Source organism: Dermochelys coriacea, chromosome 7, assembly GCF_009764565.3.
Source record: "Dermochelys coriacea isolate rDerCor1 chromosome 7, rDerCor1.pri.v4, whole genome shotgun sequence".
Classification (NCBI taxonomy): domain Eukaryota; kingdom Metazoa; phylum Chordata; order Testudines; family Dermochelyidae; genus Dermochelys; species Dermochelys coriacea.
Window position 1 is genome coordinate 2,152,338 of NC_050074.1, and position 23,591 is coordinate 2,175,928.

The 23,591-nt window shown below is 39.5% G+C and overlaps 1 protein-coding gene across 22 annotated transcripts in view; it reads right to left on the minus strand.

Annotated features, from left to right (window-relative positions):
* Positions 1-23,591, minus strand: part of CFAP20DC (CFAP20 domain containing) — a 175,375-nt gene that overhangs the window by 122,505 nt on the left and 29,279 nt on the right. For 5 of the 22 annotated variants that reach the window (XM_043517956.1, XM_043517952.1, XM_043517964.1 and 2 more), the window contains exon 6: positions 3,496-3,534. The exons of the other annotated variants lie outside the window; for them this stretch is intronic. In XM_043517956.1, coding sequence (XP_043373891.1) covers positions 3,496-3,534 — 39 coding nt within the window. The remainder of the gene's footprint in view (positions 1-3,495; positions 3,535-23,591) is intronic. 22 annotated transcript variants of the gene reach the window in all.

Below are 23,591 nucleotides of genomic sequence, written 5' to 3' on the forward strand. Positions count from 1 at the left end.
CCTGGAAATCAGGATTAATTCATCTGATATTTTAAAAACTTTATTTCTATCAGACTGATAATTTTCTAAAATTTACAGCCCCCCTAAGAAGATGACGATTCATTCTCTCAGTCAACTTTCAATCAATGTTTAGAGTTTGATTTTTTTTCTTTTTAAACCTACTTAGTAAATGTGAAATCTAAATGCAGTTTTACAGTTTCAAATGATAAGCAACCGTCCCTCACATATGTCAGGTCTTTCCCTTCTGTTCTGCAAAATTTAGGCTTTGATTTTACAAAAAGACTACAGTTTCTAGCTCTTTGTTAGTTGTGAAGACAACCTTCCCAAGGTAAACAAACTTATTAACTCCCTCAGAACTGCGAGAGCCTTCAGTCATCTGAACCTCAGCCCGTACTTCAGACATTGGCAGTGGAATAAGATAAATCTGTATAGTGACTCTGAACATAACGTTAGGAATGCTGGGAAACTTTTGAAAAATTTCCCTAGAGTATATAGAACTTCCTTCTCATCAGGTCAGACCATCTCTTGGGTTCAGTGAAGAGAAGGCCTAATAGTGTGATGGCAAACCCAATCTCTCACCATGCAGTGATGGTAGTTATAATAGTGCTACTGGGGTTGATACGGATTCTGAAGTCTCAGTGCAATATTAAGAATGTTAGTAAGTAGTCCCCACCAAAAGTTGTGATATCCTTGTCCAAACAAAACAAGTTTCAATGACTCAATATATAGAGATAATTCTCTCTCTTAAAATAGTTCTGGTCTAAGAACATGAGACCAGCCCTACCAGGCGAGACCAATGGTCCATCTACCCCAGTATCCTGTCTTTCTACAGTGGCAAATGCCAGGTGCTTCCGAGGGAATGAACAGAAGGATCATTGAGTGATCCATTCCTGGTTGTCCATTCCCAGCTTCTGTTAGAGAGGCTAGGAACACAGAATATGGTGTTGCATCCCTGACCATCTTGGCTAATAGCCACTGATGGACCCGTCCTCCATGAACTTATCTAGTTCTTATTTGAACCTTCTTATAGTTTGGGCCTTCATGGCATCCACTGGCAACAAGTTCCACAGGCTGACTCTGTGTTGCATGAAGAAGTATGTTTGTTTTAACCCTACTGCACATTAATTTCATTGTGTGACCCTCTAGTTCTTGTGTTATATGAAGTAACCATTTCCTTATTCACCTCCTCCACACCAGTCAACATTTTATAGACCTCTGTCATATCCCCCCTCAGTATTTTCTTTCCCAAGCTGAAAAGTCCCAGTGTTTTTAATCTCGCCTGATATGGAAGCTGTTCCATACATCTAATCGTATTTGTTGACCTTCTCTCTTCATAGAAGAGTTTTCTTCTGTTCTTAGAATAGTTTTCAGAGTAGCAGCCGTGTTAGTCTGTAAATTTGTTAGTCTCTAAGGTGCCACAAGTACTCCTTTTAGAATAGTTTTGTAACCTAACCAGAAGCATTGAAAACCTCTAAGTTTAGTTTGGGGGAAAAAAAAAAAAACCTAACCTTAGTTCACATCCTTTCACTTTGTTCTGTGCTTTCAACAATAAGTTTTACATAATATGTTTACACATTGAAATGACTTTACTGTCACCCACTTTAGGCAATTTAAACTTTCAACCAAAATGGATTCAACACAACCCATCCCCTAAATAAGTGGATCTGAGAGGGGTTCTGCTGGCAGCTGCAGACAGAAGTGGGTACAGGAAGGAGTGGCTTCAGAGCACACATTAGCTCCTTTCCTTGTTCCCTAGTATTAGTGGCAGCTTACTACAAGGACAATAGAATTTTTGGCATTTTCACAACTTGCTGTTCCTCTGCTTTTCCTTGAGCATCCTCTGCTTTTTCTCCAGCCACCTATCGCAAGCACCCACAGGGAAACCAAATAGAGAGAAGCAACAGTTCAACAGCTGCTCCCTCTGCAGCAGCCCCCACAGGACCCCATCCGTCACAGAGAAAGGAGCTACACTTATGGGTTGGGGAAGCAGAATTCACACCCTTGCTGTTCTAGTTGTTTGGCTAGAGGTACTAGAACAGCAAAGGTTCTACCTTGTAAGCCTACCTTCCATTGGCTTACATAAGATCAGGTTGTTGGTGTCTACAGTCGAGCAACTAATACGACTGCATTACTTAAACCAGTGGTCCTCAAACTGTGGGGTGCCCCCATTTGGGGAGGCACATGGCAGGGCTTGGGCCAGCCTCCACAGTGGGCAGGAGGGAGCATCGCCGAGCTCCACCACAGCTCTATGCTGCCCCCAGCCCAGCTCTGTACCCCAGCTGCAGCCCACTCAGCCTCCTGCTCTATTCCCAGCTCAGCTCTGCCCTGCCCTCATACCTCTCCATCCCCAGGCCAGCAGTGCCTCTAGCCCCAGATCCTCCTTCAGCCCAAGCTCCTCCGCTGAGCAAACTGTCCATAGAATCTCAGGGTTGGAAGGGTCCTCAGGAGGTCATCTAGTCCAACCCCCTGCTCGAAGCAGGGCCAATCCCAACTAAATCATCCCAGCCAGGGCTATATCAAGCCTGACCTTAAAAGCCTCTAAGGAAGGAGAGTCTACCACTTCAAAAAGGTAACCTATTCCAGTGCTTCACCACCCTCCTAGTGAAATAGTGTTTCCTAATATCCAACCTAAACCTCCCCCACTGCAACTTGAGACCATTACTCCTTGTTCTGTCATCTGCTACAACTGAGAACAGTCTAGATCCATCCTCTTTGGAACCCCCTTTCAGGTAGTTGAAAGCAGCTATCAAATTCCTCATCATTCTTCTCTTCCACAGACTAAACAATCCCAGTTCCCTCAGCCTCTCCTCATAAGTCATGTTTTCCAGTCCCCTAATCATTTTTGTTGTCCTCCGCTGGACGTTTTCCAATTTTTCCACATCCTTCTTGTAGTGTGGGGCCCAAAACTGGACACAGTACTCCAGATGAGGCCTCACCAATGTCGAATAGAGGGGAACGATCGTGTCCCTCGATCTGCTGGCAATGCCCCTACTTATACAGCCCAAAATGCTGTTAGCTTTCTTGGCAACAAGGGCACACTGTTGACTCATATCCAGCTTCTTGTCCACTGTAACCCCTAGGTCCTTTTCTGCAGAACTGCTGCCTAGCCATTTGGTCCCTAGTTTGTAGCGGTGCATGGGATTCTTTCATCCTAAGTGCAGGACTCTGCACTTGTCCTTTTTGAACCTCATCAGATTTCTTTTGGCCCAATTCTCTAATTTGTCTAGGTCCCTCTGTATCCTATCCCTACCCTCCAGCATATCTATCTCTCCTCCCAGTTTAGTGTCATCTGCAAACTTGCTGAGGGTGCAATCCACACCATCCTCCAGATCATTAATGATGCTGAGTGTGCAATCCATGACATCTGCTGAGGGTGCATTCCACACTAGTAATGGGGGGGAGGGGAGCACGGACCAATTCCATTATTGGTAAGGGAGGGGCACAATAGGAAAAGCTTGGGCACCACTGACTTGAACAGAGCCTAATCTTACTTACTTAGTTAACTTCACAATTCCCAATGGAGAGTACTGCTCCCTATGAAGCCAATGGCAAAACATTGTGAGTAAGACAGGATCGAAGTTACTCACACCTTTCCAAATGAGTGTCAACAAAAACATAAAATAGTACCCCACATCTTTAAAGATTTGTTTGCAACACATTTAAAAGCAATAATTTATCCTGTTTTATTCATTTTTGTCTTTTCCCTTCTGAAATATGTTACTGTAGCAATAAAGAAGCCATTGGCCTGGGTGCAACTCTGTGATATCCAAATGTGCAGTGAAAAGCACAGTCATTCAGATAATGATGACCATTTTATACCATCAGCCGTAAAATGCTAGAGTTAAATGTGATGGTTTCCATGATTGTGGTATAAACAACAACACACTGAGATGTGATTATAATTACACTGGAAGATATATTTGTTCTTTCTTGATATAAATTGTAAATCAACACATACATATTTATATTCTGTTCAGGGACTACATTTGAACAGTCAGGTAGACTTGGAGAAACAGGCATTGCTTAATATGCTGTAAAAGTAATTTATTTTGAGAAAAACTGAACTGTTAAAGATTTAGTATAGCTTTTTATACTTTTATTACAGTACTTCTTGCGGGCTATAACTAAACTGAGAGGTCTGAACAGTTAACACATCCATCAAGAAGCTCTTATTTGGGACAATGCAGATACTGAGAGATTAGAATTTAGGAATCTTACTTGCAAAATTACTTGTGTGGTACGTGCTGTGAAACTCAGCCTTTATTTTTGCTATCAAAAACAAAACCTATGTTAAGCCTATGAAGACAAGAAACATCTACATTATGCTCCTTGTACTCAGACGCATGAAAAAGAGCCATGTAAGAGTTAATGTGTTTTTATTGTGTCTGTGCTTGAGTATTCATATTTAAGGGTCAGACATGTGATAGAAAAGTAATGAGATCATGCTGGGGGGAGGGGAAATGAAGTAGTCAACAAGAAAAAAAAATCAACCTCATTTATAATATTCCTGTAATCAGCAGGTGCATAACTCTCAACTATGGTCATTAACAACATTCATTTCATACTTAACATCTACATTTGAAAGTAAAATTACTTTTCAATTCAATTTTCAATTCTATTTTATATCTTCAACTTTGAGTGACTATTTTCCTCACAATGGCAACTATAGCAAGAATGTGAGTCAATGGTAGCGACTACCCATGAGTCTAGACAAACTCATCTACTCAGATTACTTATTCACTTTACTACTGTATAGACAATAATTTACAGCCATTTGTTAATGTTCACTGCAAGGCTTAAATGAACTTGGAAAAAAGTTGATGTTAGGCTGCTGAAGGGATGCTTCATTTATTAGACTTACTTGTTCTAAATATGAAGCCGTTTCCTCTCTTTTTAAATGATTCAACATGGAAACTTAACAGGTAGGAAAGCAAATCTTCTTTCACTAATGTGAAAAAGGAACTCCCATATAATTCACCATTCATTTAGAACTTTGAAACTTTTGTTCTGAAATCTGATAGAGAGCCAGCTAGTAAAACTTTACAATTATTGGTATGAGGATACAAACGTTTAGTTTTAATATTTTAACAGCACTTAATCCTGAGATGAGCTCATCATCCATAGATCATAACGTGCTTTATAAAAAGGTAGGTTAGTAGCATCATCCCCATTTTACAGAAACCAAGGAACAGAAAGGTGAAGTGACCAGCTAAAGTCACAGCAACAACTCTCTCATTCAGCAATAGTTTATATTTACTTAGTGCCTTATTTTATGCACTGTGTATAACCTGATGTCCCAACAAGCTGTATAATAAATTTAACTGGCTGTTTGAAGACCTAAAATCCAAAGCAATTTAGTTCCATCCCTATCACAGATGAAGTTGTGTTGACAATCCATCAGAATTCTAAAACTAAAATACTCAAGATAGCTGATAAGGGACAGATCTAGAGAACTCCAGTTACAAATAGGCACCTTGTTCTTTACATCATGAGATCTCCCCTCCATGGATCTCATACCTATTCTTGAGAATAAAAAAATTAGTATCCATAAAAAAAAAAACAACCAGCATCAGTGGAAAGTCTCAGAAAGAGACTCAAATCCCACAAAGCAGAGCGTCTAGAAGGAGTTGACACATGGAAGCCCTTTGAGAATACATGCAACTATGAAATCAAAAAGAGGGGGCATTCATGAACCCTCCCTATAAGCCTTTTTAATCCATTGCATCAATTTAAGGTAGGACCTGAAAGCATGACCCTGATACAGAAAATTACTCCTGTTCAGTAACTGTAAGGGTGGTGTTCTCACTATTCTCACAACTTCATATATTGTAAAGCCTTTTGATAAATAACTCCAAACACTTAATTCCTTTTACTAGCTGGTTTCCTTTTTAGTGCCCCAACTTTACTGCCTTGAGAACAGAACCCCCTGGTTACCCAAAGGCAAATTCTACTACCTGTGCTAAGCCATACTATGGACTTTTAGAGTAAGGGTTATTTATGCAGGAGGAGAGTGGGGGAAGACAGTGTACTTGCTTACATGCAATAATTCTTCACTGAACATATGAGTTGTAATTGAATCACATTTTGAGTACATGCTGATAGCATGAACCAAGGCTTTAACTCTCCAAGCTATACTGTTTGGAAAGTGTATGGGGACTTTGAAGAGCTGTTCTCGGGAAGAGGCTGTGGCAGGATGATTACAGAGGGCATAAAAACATACAAAGGGAGTGGGTGCATTACTGAGACCTTGGGGAGGCTGCCAGAGGCAAGGAACCAAGTGGAGAATGGGACTGGGCAGATTAAAAAAAAAATAAATAAAAGGTGGCCCTGTGAAACTATCAATACAGCTTTACCTCATATACTCTGACAGTTTTCATAATCACTGAATTTGGAGAGACAGTGTTCTATTAATTCATTAACATTAATTACTATATTAAATCTGAGAGTTTCAGGAATCTGTTAAATGTAAACAAGTCACAGGAAAGATTTCTGTTAAAACAGAAAAGGAGTACTTGTGGCACCTTGGAGACTAACAAATTTATTAGAGCATAAGCTTTCGTGAGCTACAGCTCACTTCATCGGATGCATTTGGTGGAAAAAACAGAGGAGAGATTTATATACACACACACAGAGAACATGAAACAATGGGTTTATCATACACACTGTAAGGAGAGTGATCACTTAAGATAAGCCATCACCAGCAGCAGGGGGGGGGGGGGGAAAGGAGGAAAACCTTTCATGGTGACAAGCAAGGTAGGCTAATTCCAGCAGTTAACAAGAATATCAGAGGAACAGTGGGGGGTGGGGTGGGAGGGAGAAATACCATGGGGAAATACTATTAGTATTTACTATTAATACAGCTTAGTCTCTAAGGTGCAACAAGTACTCCTTTTCTTTTTGCGAATACAGACTAACACGGCTGCTACTCTGAAACCTGTTAAAACAGGTTTATGGTCAAACGATTAATATTTTTAAAAGATGAGAATATAATGTAGTCAGCTATACAGTTCTGACATCATTCAAATGGCAGATAAGCTAGTAAAATGCTAAGCAGATTTTAAAGAGATCTAATCTAACTTTCTGAAGGAACATTACTATGTAGTTTCATTTTCTGCAACTGGAATATATTGGAATAAAATGAATAAAAATATGTTGTGTTAGTCCTCTGCTTTGTATTTTTTAAGTAAAACAAATATCCCCAAAAGTCCTTCAGCATGTTTTAAACATATAAATAATCAGGCGCTCAAATACATCTGTGATGGTGGCCATATGAATGCCCATATAGAGATGCAAACAATGGATCTGGTTTTTGGTTTGGCAGATACTAACCACTGGCACAGGACTTGAGACCATAAGATTACGGTTGATGCTACAAACCTATTAATATAAAATGAAAATACTGAGATCAACAGTAATGTGGGTTTGGTGTTTCTGGGAAAACTAACTCCATCACCTTCAGATTCATCTCTCTCATTTCAGTTTATTAAATGAGAGTCTGAAAAGGATTTGTGCGTATGTTGCTTTGGTGTACTGGGCATCTACTAGTCTTCGCATCTTGAGCAACATGGTAGTAACTCTGCCTATATACCACATAAAGCAATTGGAAATATTTCCACAGCTTTTGGAAGCTACTGGAAACAAGAGTGTATAATTTTGTAAGAGACTGAAGATATACATAATATACAGAGCTAGGTTTTGCCAAACGATCATATCTAACATCTCAAAGCATATTAGTATTATGTACATCATCTTGTTCACAGAACCAATGGAGTATTGATCACTTTTTCAAGTTCACCTGCTTTAAAAAAAACAAAAAAAAACAAAAAAACCCCCAAAGTTCTCTTTACAATCAATTTGAAATTAAACATCTTTGACTAAAGTAGTCATATTTGTGACCAGACTCATGTCTTTTGTGTGTGTTAAAGAGTTTACAATAAGGTTAAAAGGCAGCTGATACAAATGAATGACTTATCTACTGAAAATTTCCAGTAATAAACTTGCAACATATTTGCTTTTGAAACACACACAAAAATATAAATAGAGCTGGACTCACCCAGCAGCACCTTCTGCTGTTTGCCCTTGGGAATTAGCTCATCAGCCTCTGGAGCACCCCCTGCCGTCTGGTGATGGACCTTACCGCCAGCCCCAGTCCCTCCCCGGACCTGGTGCCTCCTCCCACTGGGGTGCTGCAGCCCCCTGGCAGTAAACCCCAACAATCCCTGAGGGTCTCCCCTCCCCAGGGAACCCCCACCCACTACCCCCACCTCATCTCAGTCTTGGCTACTGCCAGTCATCACTTAACCCCACTCCCCAGGGCACACTGCAGTGTATCAGCCATTCATCACAGGCAAAGGGGTTTGGACCCAATGCCTCTGTCTACCCGTGGGCTGCCTCCTTGCAACCCCACTGCCTAATAGGCCCTAATCTAGGCCTCACAGCCTGGGGGCTTCCAGGCCAGAGCTCCCCTGGCCTGGCCTGCCCTGGCCTGGCCTTTCCTTTCCAACCTGACCTGACCTGACCTGACCCGACCCGACCCCTCAGGTCCCTGTAGCCAGGCCCTTCCCTCTCTGAACACAGAGAGAGACTCTAGCTAAGCTGCAGCCTAGCAGCCCCTTTATAGGCCCAGCTGCGGCCTGATCGGGGCATGGCCCAGTTGCAGCCATTTCCCCAATCAGCCTAGCTTCTCTTGCCCTCAGCCCTGGCTCTCTCCTTGGGCTGGCTTTTAAAGCCCCCAGAGCAGGAGCAGGTAACCACCCCACTACAATATATATATATATATGCACACACACACACACACACACACACACACACACACAGAGCTGAGCTGAGCTGAGCTGAGCTGAGCTCAATGCCTCCTTTCTTTGGTTTCAAATATTTCCAAATTCAATTTTATGGCATAGTGATTTGCTTTTTTGAAGCCTGGCTATCTGTGTCAGATAATCTAGGAAAATGTAATTCCAAAAAATAGCTTTTAATTTGTTCAGTACAGACAAGATGCAGTAATGAGTATAAATGTATGCAATGTTCAGCACATGCATCTCTTTCAAAACCTAGATTGGTTATGCCTGAAAATGTGGCTATTTATGATTCTAATTAATTTTGTTGGTTCTTCTCTTTCATTTATTGGCTGCTATATCTTCCATTTTGTTCTCCTCTCCGTAACATTATCTTTTCACAAGACAATCAGTTCCTTCAAGTTTAAAGACAAAGAAAAGGTTAAATTCACACCTATGATATAATACTTCTGTAAGTACGGTGATATTTCTCCCACATAAGTTGTGTTTCAATTCTAATTGCTGAGAGTTTTTCTATTATGAATTGCTAACAAACTTGTCCTTTAAACAGCCATACTACATTTTTTTTTTTTTTTTTTTTTTTTTTTTTTTTTTACTAACACTGTATCTTCAAGTTTCAGATTCAGCACATTGATTTTAAAAAACAGCATTCAATCGTCCTTCCATGTTACATTAAACTGAACCACCAACACAGGTTACATAATAAATAATATTTTTTTCCCCCGTGGAGAGTCCATGTTAAAGGATAATTTCTTTTGTGGTATTATCAGAACGTAATCTGACAAAAGAATATTATGAGTCATACCAAGCAAACTAAAGAAGTCCATTATAAAGAATTACCTCTATAGCCCATTGAAATGAATAGCATAAATCTTATCAAAGGAGAAGCAAAACATTTCATATTTCAACTCAAAGAGCTTTGGGATATAATTCATCAAAGATGAAATTCTATTGGTTACAACGTAAAGATCTCTAGGGTACTTTTGAGACTATTAGATAGGAATATGACAACACACAGAGATCATGGTGTTGATCCTTGGGTTGGGCTGAGCTGTGCCTGGCAGAAGACCTGGGGAGATGGGGGAGGGAAGGAGGCTGGAAAAGTGGCTGCTTACTACCTTTATCACCCCATAAAGTTTACTCTAATTTAGGCTGGCTTTAAATGGCTCCAAGCAGGTGTTGTGCTAGCTGTGAACTGCCAGAGTGCAGTGCACTCTGGCCAAAACACCCAACTATAACCCAAACGCTGTAAGAGCATCCATGAAGGATCAGTAACCAGGAGGGGGAAGCATTCTTCCTCCAAAGCTCCTTATTCCAAAACTGACATGGAGCTTCTCTTAGTGCTAAACTGAACTCCGTGACTTTCACTGCATCATAGCAGTGACCACACAGAATGTTAGTGCACTGTAGATTCACACACTGGCTTGCCATACACTAACTCGGTGTACAGACAAGTACTCAGGGTTGGTCTGGAAGCAGTGGTGATTTGGCATAAACAGAAACAAGTATGTGAAACAAGTTTGGGTCATTGCATTTTTGTGCATCATTCTACCCAACTGGACCGCACATGAATGGTAATGTTTATAACATATACATTTGTCAGACACCCTATCCCATGAAGGACCCAAAGAGAATGTCCCCAAAGAAGCATATTTGAGGGCCAGGACTTTATAGCAGAAAGACTGGGAACATATATTTTCTCCCCCAATCTATTTACATCTGATTAGGATTATGGGCCATCATAAGCGAAAATTTGATATTTAGATTTTTTTTAAAAGTACACTTTATAGAGACAGCAAGGTCTAGCACTAAGCACTAAAATATCATTAACTTCATAGGTTTCAGAGTAGCAGCCGTGTTAGTCTGTATTCGCAAAAAGAAAAGGTGTACTTGTGGCACCTTAGAGACTAACAAATTTATTAGAGCATAAGCTTTCGTGAGCTACAGCTCACTTTCATCCGATGAAGTGAGCTGTAGCTCACGAAAGCTTATGCTCTAATAAATTTGTTAGTCTCTAAGGTGCCACAAGTACTCCTTTTCTTTTTGCGAATACAGACTAACACGGCTGCTACTCTGAAAAGAATATCTGAGGAACAGTGCGGGGTGGGGTGGGGTGGGGGGGAGAAATTGCATGGGGAAATAGTTTTACTTTGTGTAATGACTCATCCATTCCCAGTCTCTATTCAAGCATAAGTTAATTGTATCCAGTTTGCAAATTAATTCCAATTCAGCAGTCTCTCGTTGGAGTCTGTTTTTGAAGCTTTTTTGTTGAAGGATAGCCACTCTTAGGTCTGTAATCAAGTGACCAGAGAGATTGAAATGTTCTCCAACTGGTTTTTGAATGTTGTAATTCTTGACGTCTGATTTGTGTCCATTCATTCTTTTACGTAGAGACTGTCCGGTCTGACCAATGTACATGGCAGAGGGGCATTGCTGGCACATGATGGCATATATCACATTGGTAGATGCGCAGGTGAACGAGCCTCTGATAGTGTGGCTGATGTGATTAGGCCCTATGATGGTGTCCCCTGAATAGATATGTGGACAGAGTTGGCAATGGGCTTTGTTGCAAGGATAGATTCCTGGGTTGGTGGTTCTGTTGTGTGGTGTGTGGTTGCTGGTGAGTATTTGCTTCAGATTGGGGGGCTGTCTGTAAGCAAGGACTGGTCTGTCTCCCAAGATCTAGTGGCGTTCTGTTATTTTCAGATTGACAGAGCCAGAAGAGTACCCAGAAGTCACCTACTACAGGACAGGCCCAACAAAGAAAATAACAGAACGCAACTAGCCATCACCTTCAGCCCCCAACTAAAACCTCTCCAACGCATCATCAAGAATCTACAACCTATCCTGAAGGACAACCCATCACTCTCACAGATCTTGGGAGACAGGCCAGTCCTTGCTACAGACAGCCCCCCAACCTGAAGCAAATACTCACCAGCAACCACACACCACACAACAGAACCACTAACCCAGGAACCTATTCTTGCAACAAAGCCCGTTGCCAACTCTGTCCACATATCTTTTCAGGGGACACCATCAAAGGGCCTAATCACATCAGCCACACTATCAGAGGCTCGTTCACCTGCACATCTACCAATGTGATATATGCCATCATGTGCCAGCAATGCCCCTCTGCCAAGTACATTGGTCAACCTGGACAGTCTCCACATAAAAGAATAAATGGACACAAATCAGACGTCAAGAATTATAACATTCAAAAACCAGTTGGAGAACACTTCAATCTCTCTGGTCACTCGATTACAGACCTAAGAGTGGCTCTCCTTCAACAAAAAAGTTTCAAAAACAGACTCCAACGAGAGACTGCTGAATTGGAATTAATTTGCAAACTGGATACAATTAACTTAGGCTTGAATAGAGACTGGGAATGGATGAGTCATTACACAAAGTAAAACTATTTCCCCATGTTATTTCTCCCCCCCACTTCACCCCCCACTGTTCCTTAGATATTCTTGTTAACTGCTGGAAATAGCCTACCTTGCTTGTCACCATGAAAGGTTTTCCTCCTTTCCCCTGCTGCTGCTGGTGATGGCTTATCTTAAGTGATCACTCTCCTTACAGTGTGTATGATAAACCCATTGTTTCATGTTCTCTGTGTGTGTATATCAATCTCCCCTCTGTATTTTCCACCAAATGCATCCGATGAAGTGAGCTGTAGCTCACGAAAGCTTGTGCTCTAATAAATTTGTTAGTCTCTAAGGTGCCACAAGTACTCCTTTTCTTTTTGCGAATATAATATTAACAACAATATTCTTCACAACTCAGAGATAGATATAGGTTTCATTTTTAGAAGGTACACACTACACATTTTTAAAGAGTGATTTATTTTGAAACCTTTTCAGATTAGTTTTACAGCTATATCAGAAAATGAATGACTGTTTGGTTATTTTATTTACCAAAGGTAATTGAAGCAGATATTTATGAAGTAACTGGGCGGTGAACTATCTCCATTATTCAACAGCTTAATCATTAATATTTGGAGGATTTTCTTGCCATGCTGTATTAAGAGGAGAACATCACCAGACCGATATTTAAATTGTTTTATTTAACTAAAACAACAACGTTAAGTATTCTGGATTTTTTTCTTCAACAGCAAACATATAATATTTTAACAAAACAAGCATATGTCCCTCACTTCTCACATTTATCTTCAGACTTCTTCTCCTTGTGCAGATCTATTCCGCCCCCCAAGAATCTTCTATTCATTGAACTTTTTGAAACTTTGCACTTTTAGAGAGAGGTAAGGGATTGAGTGTGTGTACACAAATTTGCAGAGGGAAAATAGAGTTGAGGTCTGTTATTTCTCACCTCTATATATTATTTATTTATTTAAAACATTTTTGCTGTTAACAAGCATGTTATTCTGGAGACACACATCCACAGTATGAGAACTGCAAAACTAAGCATCTCAGATGATATCTTCTAGACTGAGCACTGAGTCCCATTGGGTAGATAGAAAGATCAACCTAAATAATCTATACAGAAGCCTGTGGAATCCTTTAAGTTTGGGTCCCTAATCCATGAACTATTGGAACTCATTTACAAAACTTTTCTTAAACATTACATGAATATATTGTCTCATCCTATAGAATTAGAATTTATAATCCCTATTCCATTATGAGATATCTTTGAGCTATAATGTATCTTAATGAAAACTATCTTTAGATAGGTTTTTCCACAAAAACCATTTTATCAAAAATATCTGATTTAAATAAAAAAAATCCGATTTTTAAAAAAAATAATTGATTTTTATCCACCCTGCAGGGCAATCAGCAAATGATCCATCCCGTTGTCCAGTCCCAGCATCTGCAAGTCAGAGACTTAGGGACAGTCAGAGCATGGGGTTGCGTCCCTGACCATCTTGGCTAATAGTCATTGATAGATCTATCCTTCATGAACTTATCTAGTTCTTTTTTTTAAACCCTGTTACAGTGTTGGCCTTCACAACACCTTTTGGCAATGAGTTCTACAGGTTGACTGTGCATTGTGTGAAGAAGTTCTTGCTTTTGTCTGTAAATAACACTTCCTTATTCACTTTCTTCACACCTTTCATGATTTTATAGACCTGTATCCTATCCCCTCTTAGTCATCTCTTTCCAAGATGAACAGTCCCAGAGTTTTTAACTCTCCTTGTATGGATGCTGTTACATATTCCTAATAATTTTTGTTGCCTGTACCTTTTCCATTTCTAAAATACCTTTTTGGAGATGGGGTGACCAGAACTGCACGCTGTATTCAAGGTGTGGACGTAACATGGATTTATATAGTGGCATTATGATACTTACAGGTTTCAGAGTAGCAGCCGTGTTAGTCTGTATTCGCAAAAAGAAAAGGAGTACTTGTGGCACCTTAGAGACTAACAAATTTATTAGAGCATAAGCTTTCGTGAGCTACAGCTCACTTCATCGGATGCATTTGGTGGAAAAAACAGAGGAGAGATTTATATACACACACACTATTTCTTTCCTGTTGGTTTCTAACATTGCTAGCTTTTTTTTTTTTTTTTTTTGGACTGCCACTGTACATTGAGTGGATGTTTTCATAGAACTATCCACAATGATGCCAAGATCTCCTTCTTGAGTGGTAACAGCTAATTTAGACCTCATTATTTTATATGTATAGTTGGGATTATGTATTCTAATGTGCATTACTTTACATTTATCAACATTGAATTTCATCTGCCATTTTATTGTCCAGTCACCTAGTTTTGTAACTCTTCACGGTCTGCTTTGGACTTAACTATCTTGAGTAATTTTGCATCATCTGCAAACTTCGCCGCCTCACTGTTTACCCCTTTTCCCAGACCATTTATGAATATATTGAACAGCACTGGTCGCAGTACAGCTTCCTGAGGGACACTATTTACCTCCTTCCATTCTCCATAATATTGAAAACATGTTAATCAATTATTTGTTCCTGGATTCAGTTTCTTCTGTCTGCCCTTCTTTAAACAAAACTTAAAATGATCACATTTCTTATTGCTGTTATTATTAAAAGCCCATATCATTGATATTTTCATTTCAGAGATTGGCGCTAAAACCTGTGAAAGCCAGCCAATAAAACAGAAAGCACAAGTAAGGGAGATTAATAAAATAAATTGTAAAGATATTTCATAAATCTTAGAAAATATCTGATAACGGTCATGATAGTTTCTTTTTATCACTTATCAACTAAAAATTAATTGCCTGCCTCCCCACTATCCATCCTAGATAATCAGGAATTTAACTATCTTTCATGGGGAATTTCACTTTCATCCTCTCTCAAATGTTGTATATCATGTCTGTGGTAACTGTCTAATTGGACTCCACCTCAAAAGTCTCCTATAAAAACCTGAAAGATAATTTTCTGGGAGTCTGAGAGTCACATGTGTGAGATACATCAAGACATCATAGCTGAGAGTAGGCATTTGGACAATATTAACATATTCAGTTGTACTGATAACATCACAACACGCCTCAGTGCCAGTCTTGACTCAGAAGAAGCATGAGCAGAAACCAAAGTAATCAGTTAACTTCTGACATTTGGAGTCCTATGATAGTTTAATGTAGAACATTCAACAGCCTTGATAATGGCATCCTAAGAAATAGCTTGAAAAATTTTAAAAAGTCCAAAATCGTAACAAGCTGCCCGTCTAAGTGGCACGAATTCACCATTACAACAGAGGTTGGACTATTATAAGAAAAGCAGAAGGCCAGAGATTCAAGCAAGTGTATTGGGGACAGATTAGTTTTACTGCAGAATGTACTACCTTCTTATCCAGATCTGCATTATTTATCAGTTAACTATATAGTGCCTATAATGTTCTAGGCTTTTCATACACATATAAATGACAGTTATTGTACTAAGCAGTTTACAGTCTAAACATAAAGCTGCAAGAAAGGGGAAGGTATGAGCAGTAGAGTGTATTAAGATCAAATCCAAACGAAATACAGATGAATAATGTGAAAGTTTCAGTGAGAGAGATGAGGCATTTAGGGCTACCTAGAAACAAGGACTATTTGAGTGTAAGGATTGTAGGATGGGCCTTGTACGGTACAACCCCCATATGCAATACAGTATCTCTACTAAAAGAAAAGGAGTACCCGTGGCACCTTAGAGACTAACAAATTTATTAGAGCATAAGCTTTCGTGAGCTACAGCTCACTTCATCGGAATGCATCCGATGAAGTGAGCTGTAGCTCACGAAAGCTTATGCTCTAATAAATTTGTTAGTCTCTAAGGTGCCATGGGTACTCCTTTTCTTTTTGCGAATACAGACTAACATGGCTGCTACTCAGTATCTCTGCTGTGGGGTTTGCTGATAAGGACTAGATGCCTATTAGAAATTGAGGAAAAATATGCATAAGACAAAAAACATAATGAGGTATTTGGTATTGAGATATATGAAACAACTGCATTTCTGCTACCTTAATACTGATATTAAGAGGATATAAAGATAAACTCCATTATTTTTGTTCATTAATTCTCAAATTTCTATTTATGTTTTTGTCAGATCTTTAATGTTATTTCAATGTAGTCTTTACGGTTTTAGAAAAGGCCTGACTGCTAGGTTTCAATATTCTAAATTCAGGCAGATTATGCAAATGTTTTGATTAAACAAAAGTACAAGCTTATTGGAAAAAAGACAACCATGAACACATCCCGATCCAGTCTATCCAATGTTACAGGGAAGTCTAGTATGGAATCTAAACAAGATAACTGAAATGCATTGCTGATCACCTTAATTCAGTGTTGTTTTGAATAAAAAAACAGCATTGAAACTATTTTAAGGATAAATGGAGACAAATGAGGAAGTATCTGTCAGGCTATTTAAACTATATTTGCTATAAAAAAAAAAAAAAAAGATACTGCACCCTTTAGGAGAATCCTGAATGAACATTTGTAATCTGAGTCCTTCCCACGCCACTTGACATCGCTTAGGGCACAAATATTTGTTATGTTTGTATTGTCTGTAAAGCTGATGTAATAATTTGTAATATGAATGGGATATTAAGGTTGGTGGACCATGGTGGCAAGAAAAGGTCCATTAATATACAACCCTGGGGTAGTGTTATATGAGTGCATGAGAACCAGTCTACATTCAGTGCCAAATGGCCAACAAACAAAAGTAATTATTTCATTTATAAAGCCCTCATCCTCTCAAAGATGCTCATGTCACTCAGCAAAATACAATTAAAATATAGTTAAAGTTAGTTTTAAAACCACCCTCATCATATTCAAGAGATGAAATCTACTGAGGGGTCCAATAGTGAAAAATGGGGTAAAGGTGATAGTTATGAGGCCAACAGCTGTTATTCAAACATAAACCAGTGAATTAAAAATATTTTTGCAAAGTTTTTTTTCCCCTTTAAATAAAGTGAGAGAACTGGACTGTGACAGATATCTTGAGATCAAATGGGTTCCCCAACCTAGTGAGCAAGAGGACCATCACCTGTCAACCTGAGACACAACAGTGGGATCCAGTGAAGGAGTGTACTACTCCTTAAGGGTCAGCCAGAAGTTCACAGTCTGAGATAATAGAGGAGACTCTCTGGTCCACCTTGGACAGTCCTTTTTAAACAGAAAGAGGAAATTGAGTGGAGAAGAAAGACTAGAAATGGTCTAGCTGACAAAGGGAGTGAGCTCTCTCCAGCATGTTAGCCTGACCAGGCACAGACTTTATTTTTGAACTTTTAGATACAAAATCCAAAAGCTTCATTTAACAAACAATAGGAAAACAAACTCCTCAAAACTAGACCCCATCTCCCTTACCAAAGCCACCCCTACACACCCTCACAAAAGAAGCTGTAATTCCCTGGGACATTGGGCAGGGACTGTCCCTGCCACACTGAGAGGACTGCAAGGAAAGCACTGCCAATTTGAAGGTAATCTACCACTACATTAGCTACCAAGGTAAAGAATGAATGGCCAGAAAGATATGATTATGGCTATTCATTGCAGCAAATAAGCACTCTGTGGCATTATGCACATGATGCAAATGGTGGAAAGCCTTGTTAGGAAGGAAATATGATACGAAAGCCTTGTGGTCATGAAGGTATATGCTAGTGTTAAGAGATCACAGAATATTTAAGGGGTAGCCTATGTAAAATGCATAATTGAATGAAATGCTATACTTTGTCCGAAAGATGGCTTTAATTAGAAAGGAAGTGGTCAGAAAAGACTATGAGATTCTTAACCTGATTCACTAGACCTGTGAACAAATCCCCTGAACAAGAAGATTGGCAAGCCACCTTATACTCTTTATATACTCTTTATGCAGCATTTTCCCAGTGTGGGTTACAAGGTCACTCAGATACATCCAGCCGGCAATATAATTTGTGCATTCTTCCTAGTCCCACTAGGCAAGATTTATAGTTGCATACTGGTGATGCTCTGCTTCATGTTTGTAAGTAATCTTGCAGAGAGATCTTCTGTACACACTGGACAACACAGGCCCCATTTCAGAGATACTACACACACTACCAATCCCTTCACTGATGACGCAAATTGCCTAGTGCCACTAACTGACATTTATCTTCAGTGTATGTAGTGTTGTGGGTCCAATATAAGATATTGCCTCACCCACCTTGACTATCTATCTTCAGATTCAGGCACAACTAACAATATCCCTTAATTCACTGAATCAAAAGCAAACGAATGGTCCTACATGAGCAGCCAATCCTGATCTAAAACCAGCAGAAATCATTCATGATTCTGACCATTGTGGTCTCAACTCCAGAAAAAAAAGCCAGAACCTATATAGTATGACATTAGTATCCAAGAACACCAGAAGCCGATGATTACTGGCCTTCCCAAAAGAGAAGGCTTGAGACTGGGCAATAATGGGCAAGCAATACCACATCAAGAGTTTATCTGCAAGTATAATTATCACAGAATCATAGGACTGGAAGGGACCACGGGAGGTCATCTAGTCCAGTCCCCTACACCCATGGCAGGACTACATATTATCTAGATCATCCATGACAGGTGTTTGTCTAACCTGCTCTTAAAAATCTCCAATGATGGAGATTCCACAACCTCCCTATGCAATTTATTCCAGTGCTTAACCACCCTGACAGTTAGGAAGTTTTTCCTAATGTCCAACCTAAACTACCTTTGCTGCAATTTAAGCCCATTACTTCTTGTCCTAGCCTCAGAGGTTAAGAAGAACAATTTTTCTCCCTCCTCCATGTAACAGCCTTTTATGTACTTGAAAACTGTTATGTCCCCTCTCTGTTTTCTCTTTTCCAGACTAAACAAACCCAATTTTTTCAATCTTCCCTCAATTGTCATGTTTTCTAGATCTTTAATCATTTTTGTTGCTCTTCTCTGGACTTTCTCCAATTTATCCACCTATACTTTTCCTCTGACTACAGGCTAAATCGTCTATTCTGCTCTTACCCTGAAAAATGGGCTGTACCAATATTCAGGAAAGGTACTAGTGGGGAGAACAGCTCCCTTCCTAGGCTACACTGGCTATGGAGCCACTACAGGGAGGCTGCTTCAGACTGATGGCTAAAGTAGCTCTGTGCATCCTTTAGTGCCTCCACCATAGGATGGATATCTACACCATGGAAGATCTTCTTTCCCCTTTTTCTCATAAGAACATAAGAGTGGCCATACTGGGTCAGGCCAAAGGTCCATCCAGCCCAGGATCCTGTCTTCCAACAGTGGCCAATGCCAGGTGACCCAGAGGGAGTGAACCTAAGAGGTAATGGTCAAGTGATCTCTCTCCTGCCATCCAACTCCACCCTCTGACAAACAGAGGTTAGGGACACCATTCCTTGCCCATCCCAGCTAATAGCCATTAATGGACTTAACCTCCATTAATGTATTCAGTTCTCTTAAATCCTGTTATAGTCCTGGCCTTCACAACCATCAGGCAAGGAGTTCCACAGGTTGACTGTGTGCTGAGTGAAGAAGAACTTCCTTTTACTTGTTTTAAACCTGCTACCCATTAATTTCATTTGGTGGCCCCTAGTTTTTATATTGAAAAAATATGACTTTGGCATAGGCTTTGAGCTGTCAGGATGATGGATACTAAAGTCTGAGGGAAACGTGGATGGTTCCTTTATACTAACCTTGAATGACAATTTTTTTCACTTTTTGCTTCCTGGTAGGCAAATCTATAATGCTGTCCATTAGTATCTAGTTTTGTATGATGGGGAAAGAGGAGGAGGCTAACATGTAGGGTAACCAGACAGCAAGTGTGAAAAATCAGGACGGGGATGGGGGGCGTAATAGGAGCCTATATAAGAAAAAGACCCAAAAACTGGGCCTGTCCCTATAAAATCGGGACATCTGGTCACGCTACTAACATGCAACTTCTCTCATAGTTTCAACCTGTCTCTTCTATTTTAAAAATACATTCCTTTTATGCCCTTCCAATATTCCAATTGTAGCCCCTGTATTTCTCTTACTGCAATGCCTATTGGGTCGTTATGTTTAGCCATCGCTTTTACACTGAAGATACTGTTTCTACGGAGGAGAATTATGAGGTTGAGATGCAAAAAGTAGTCTTTCTTCCTCTTCCCTATCACTCTGAAAAGGTCTTCTCCACATAGATATATTTTGTAGCCAGGAAATAAGATTTTCAGACCTTTCAGTAATACCACAGGTTTTGCTTAAGGTTTTATGCAACAGAACTGAAAAAACCCAGGGGAAAGGGATAGCTTAGTGGTTTGAACATTAGCCTGCTAAACCCAGGATTGTGAGTTTAATCCTTGAGGAGGCCATTGAGGGATCTGGGGCAAAAATTAGGGATTGGTCCTGCTTTGAGCAGGGGGTTGGACAAGATGGGTCCTGAGGTCCCTGCCAACCCTGATAGTCTATGAACCGGATGATTCTTAATTTAAGAACACCTCATAAAAATGCAACATTTGAACATATTTACAGACAAGGGAAGAGTGAATGTGATCAAATGCCAAGAATTTAAGGCATCTATCTCCAAAGGGAAGCTAAGAAATTAATTCTGAGTAGGAGGAAAAAAGTGTTCATCTTCTTTAAGACTACATACTAATCACAACAGAGGCTCATTTTTCAGCTGCGACTGTGCCTATTACTATTAATTCCATAATAAATTGCATTGATTCCTCACACACCTGCCAAGCAAGACAGCCTGCAAGTGTTCATTTGGATTATCAGTTTTCTACATTACTATCAGATTTGTACTGCTGTCTCGTTCATTAGGGCAACAGCAAGAGATTTTTTTTCTACATACAATACTTGTAAATGAATGAGTTAATCTTTTTCTTAAATTATAGGAATAAATGTACTTAATTTACTTCAAAAAAAGTTGTTTCCACATTTCATTCTTATTTCACAAAATCAAAAGAACAAGCTACATGCTATTAAAAGTTAACCACCAACTTCTGAATTTCAAATGGATCTCACCAGGTAAATCTGTTCAATGAACTTTTACCTTCAGCCTGTATCTAAAATCTTCAATGCTGTCAAAAGTAAATGATGGAATGATCATTTGTTTTCTGCTTCTAATTTTACAAGGCCATTCTAAGCTCAACAATGCTAAAAACATTAAATTTGTATTTTTTGTTGCATTATATCTGAAAACATGCTATGTCTTTACAGCAAGCATGAATAATTTATCATATCACTGTCCTCAGAACTACAAGACTAATTATGATAGCAAACAATTCAAGTTTAAGTAAATTGACAGACAATTAAAACCTCATTAAACCGTATCAATTATTTCAGAAAATACCTTAGAATATTCTAGCTCTAAAGTGTTTAAAAGCCAGAAAATTCTAAACTAAAGATTTTTTAAAAACAAAACAAATGCTTGAAAGTCTGGAAATCTGGTTCAACACATAACCTTAACTCTGCCTCTGTATTCTGGCACCCTGTGCACCATCCTTGTTAAGTATTACAACTATTTTCCAAATTTTTTGAAACCATTAATTTGTAATTGTCCACAGGCTATGAACAGTTTAAACTTCTTATAATCTTGTAGTTCTTCTATACATTAAATAGTCAGCAACCTCTGACTGCACATTTCTTATATGCCATCAAAGATAGGTCTGGAATTTTAAACTCCAGAGTTTAAACTCCAGAGTTTGAGTTTGCATAGTTCCTCTGGTTTTATCAAATATATACAAAATAAACACATTCTGAGTCACAGGATGGCTTCTTACATCTGAATCTTTGCATAACACTACATGAAAAGTCAAGACATATTATCAACTACCTTACCTTCAAATATGCTTTATGTAAAATGTTCTTTGTGAATTTTTAATAGCTGTACTTTATGGTACATTTCTTCCTGTCCCATTTTTGCATACAGATGGAAACGTTATGAATCTAGTTTGAGGCTGATCCCCTTTTTCGTATTCTGTTCTGTGACTGATCTGATCACAAACAAGAAATTCTTCAAGGCCATCCATCACTCGTGGCAGCAGCTGAGCTAAACCTTCTAACTTGCTGCTACCAGCCAGTCATGCGAGATTCCTGTCATAAATACTGAATGTGCAAACAACTGTTTAAATTAGCTGTCCTAGCTGTTTTAAAGCAATTTCAATGGAAACATAGGCTGATATTTTGTATGGTGGCAGGAGGTGGACGATACTGACCTAACATTTGTCACATTAGGAGTCAATGTATTGGTCTGGCTGACAAATATTTAAATTGATTAAATTTTTTTTTAATCCCTAAACATAGAAAAAAATTAGAACTATAGCAGCAGAGCATGTAATTTATGTATCCTTTTTGAAGCAAATAATAACAAGGCTGTTAGTAATACCGGGTATAGCCATCTGCTGTAAATATAGTAGCCAATTGCTTAACACTCAGTTTTAGAAATTTTGCTACCTTTTTGAAACAACAAAAGTAGCTCAATGTTTGGAAAATATTTGGGTAGGAAAGAAAACAGCATCTGGCTTGCACTGGCATTCTTGGTACATGCTCCAACGTATGGGGCATGTGCAGGTGCGAGTAATTCTGCTGCTTGGAGTCCAACCATATGTACACACATTCTTTCTTTTTGAAGTACTAACTATGATGCCAGTCATTTGTCACAATTTATAACAGATGGTTTTATTTTACATGTCAGTTTTCATGTAAGCTGTGAAAATGGCAAATCATATTATAATTGATAAGTTCTACAACAAATAAGTAAACCTGTTCATGTGAGAAAATGCATAATACAATCCTAGCAGAAAGGCACCATGACATGGGCAAGTCACTTCACTTTTCCATCTCAGTAGCATTTTCTTAATTTTATTTTAAAACCTCAATTCTTCAATCTGTATTATGTATTATGGGAATAATAATTTATCTGCCTATCTTGCTGGGGTAGTATTATGACTAATAGTTGTAGAATACACTGGAACACGTGAAATGCTATAAAATGCTTAATAGTGAAAATGAGTTTGAAAAGATCTACTAGTTTATCAAGTCCATCCCCAGGAATATGGGGTGGGGAACCTATGGATGGCGGGCTGGATCTGGCATGCTGCTTGATTTCATCCGGCCTGCAGCAAGTCTCCATGCAGCGAGCCGGAAGCCCCAAACCCTGGCAACCCCTCCATGGGGCTGGAGCCACGAGCACTGGCTCACCCCTCTACGGGAGGAAGCTAGGGTGCCAGGCTATTAAAAGTCCAGTTGGCTCAGCGAAGCTTCCAGAAGCAACCAGCATGTCCCTGCAGCCCCTAGGAGCAGGAGCAATCAGGGATGCTCCGCACGCTGCCCCTGCACCCAGTGCCAGCTCTGTAGCTCCCATTAGCCGGCAACTGTGGCCAATGGGAGCTGATGGGGCAGCACCTGTGGGCATAGGCAATGCGCACT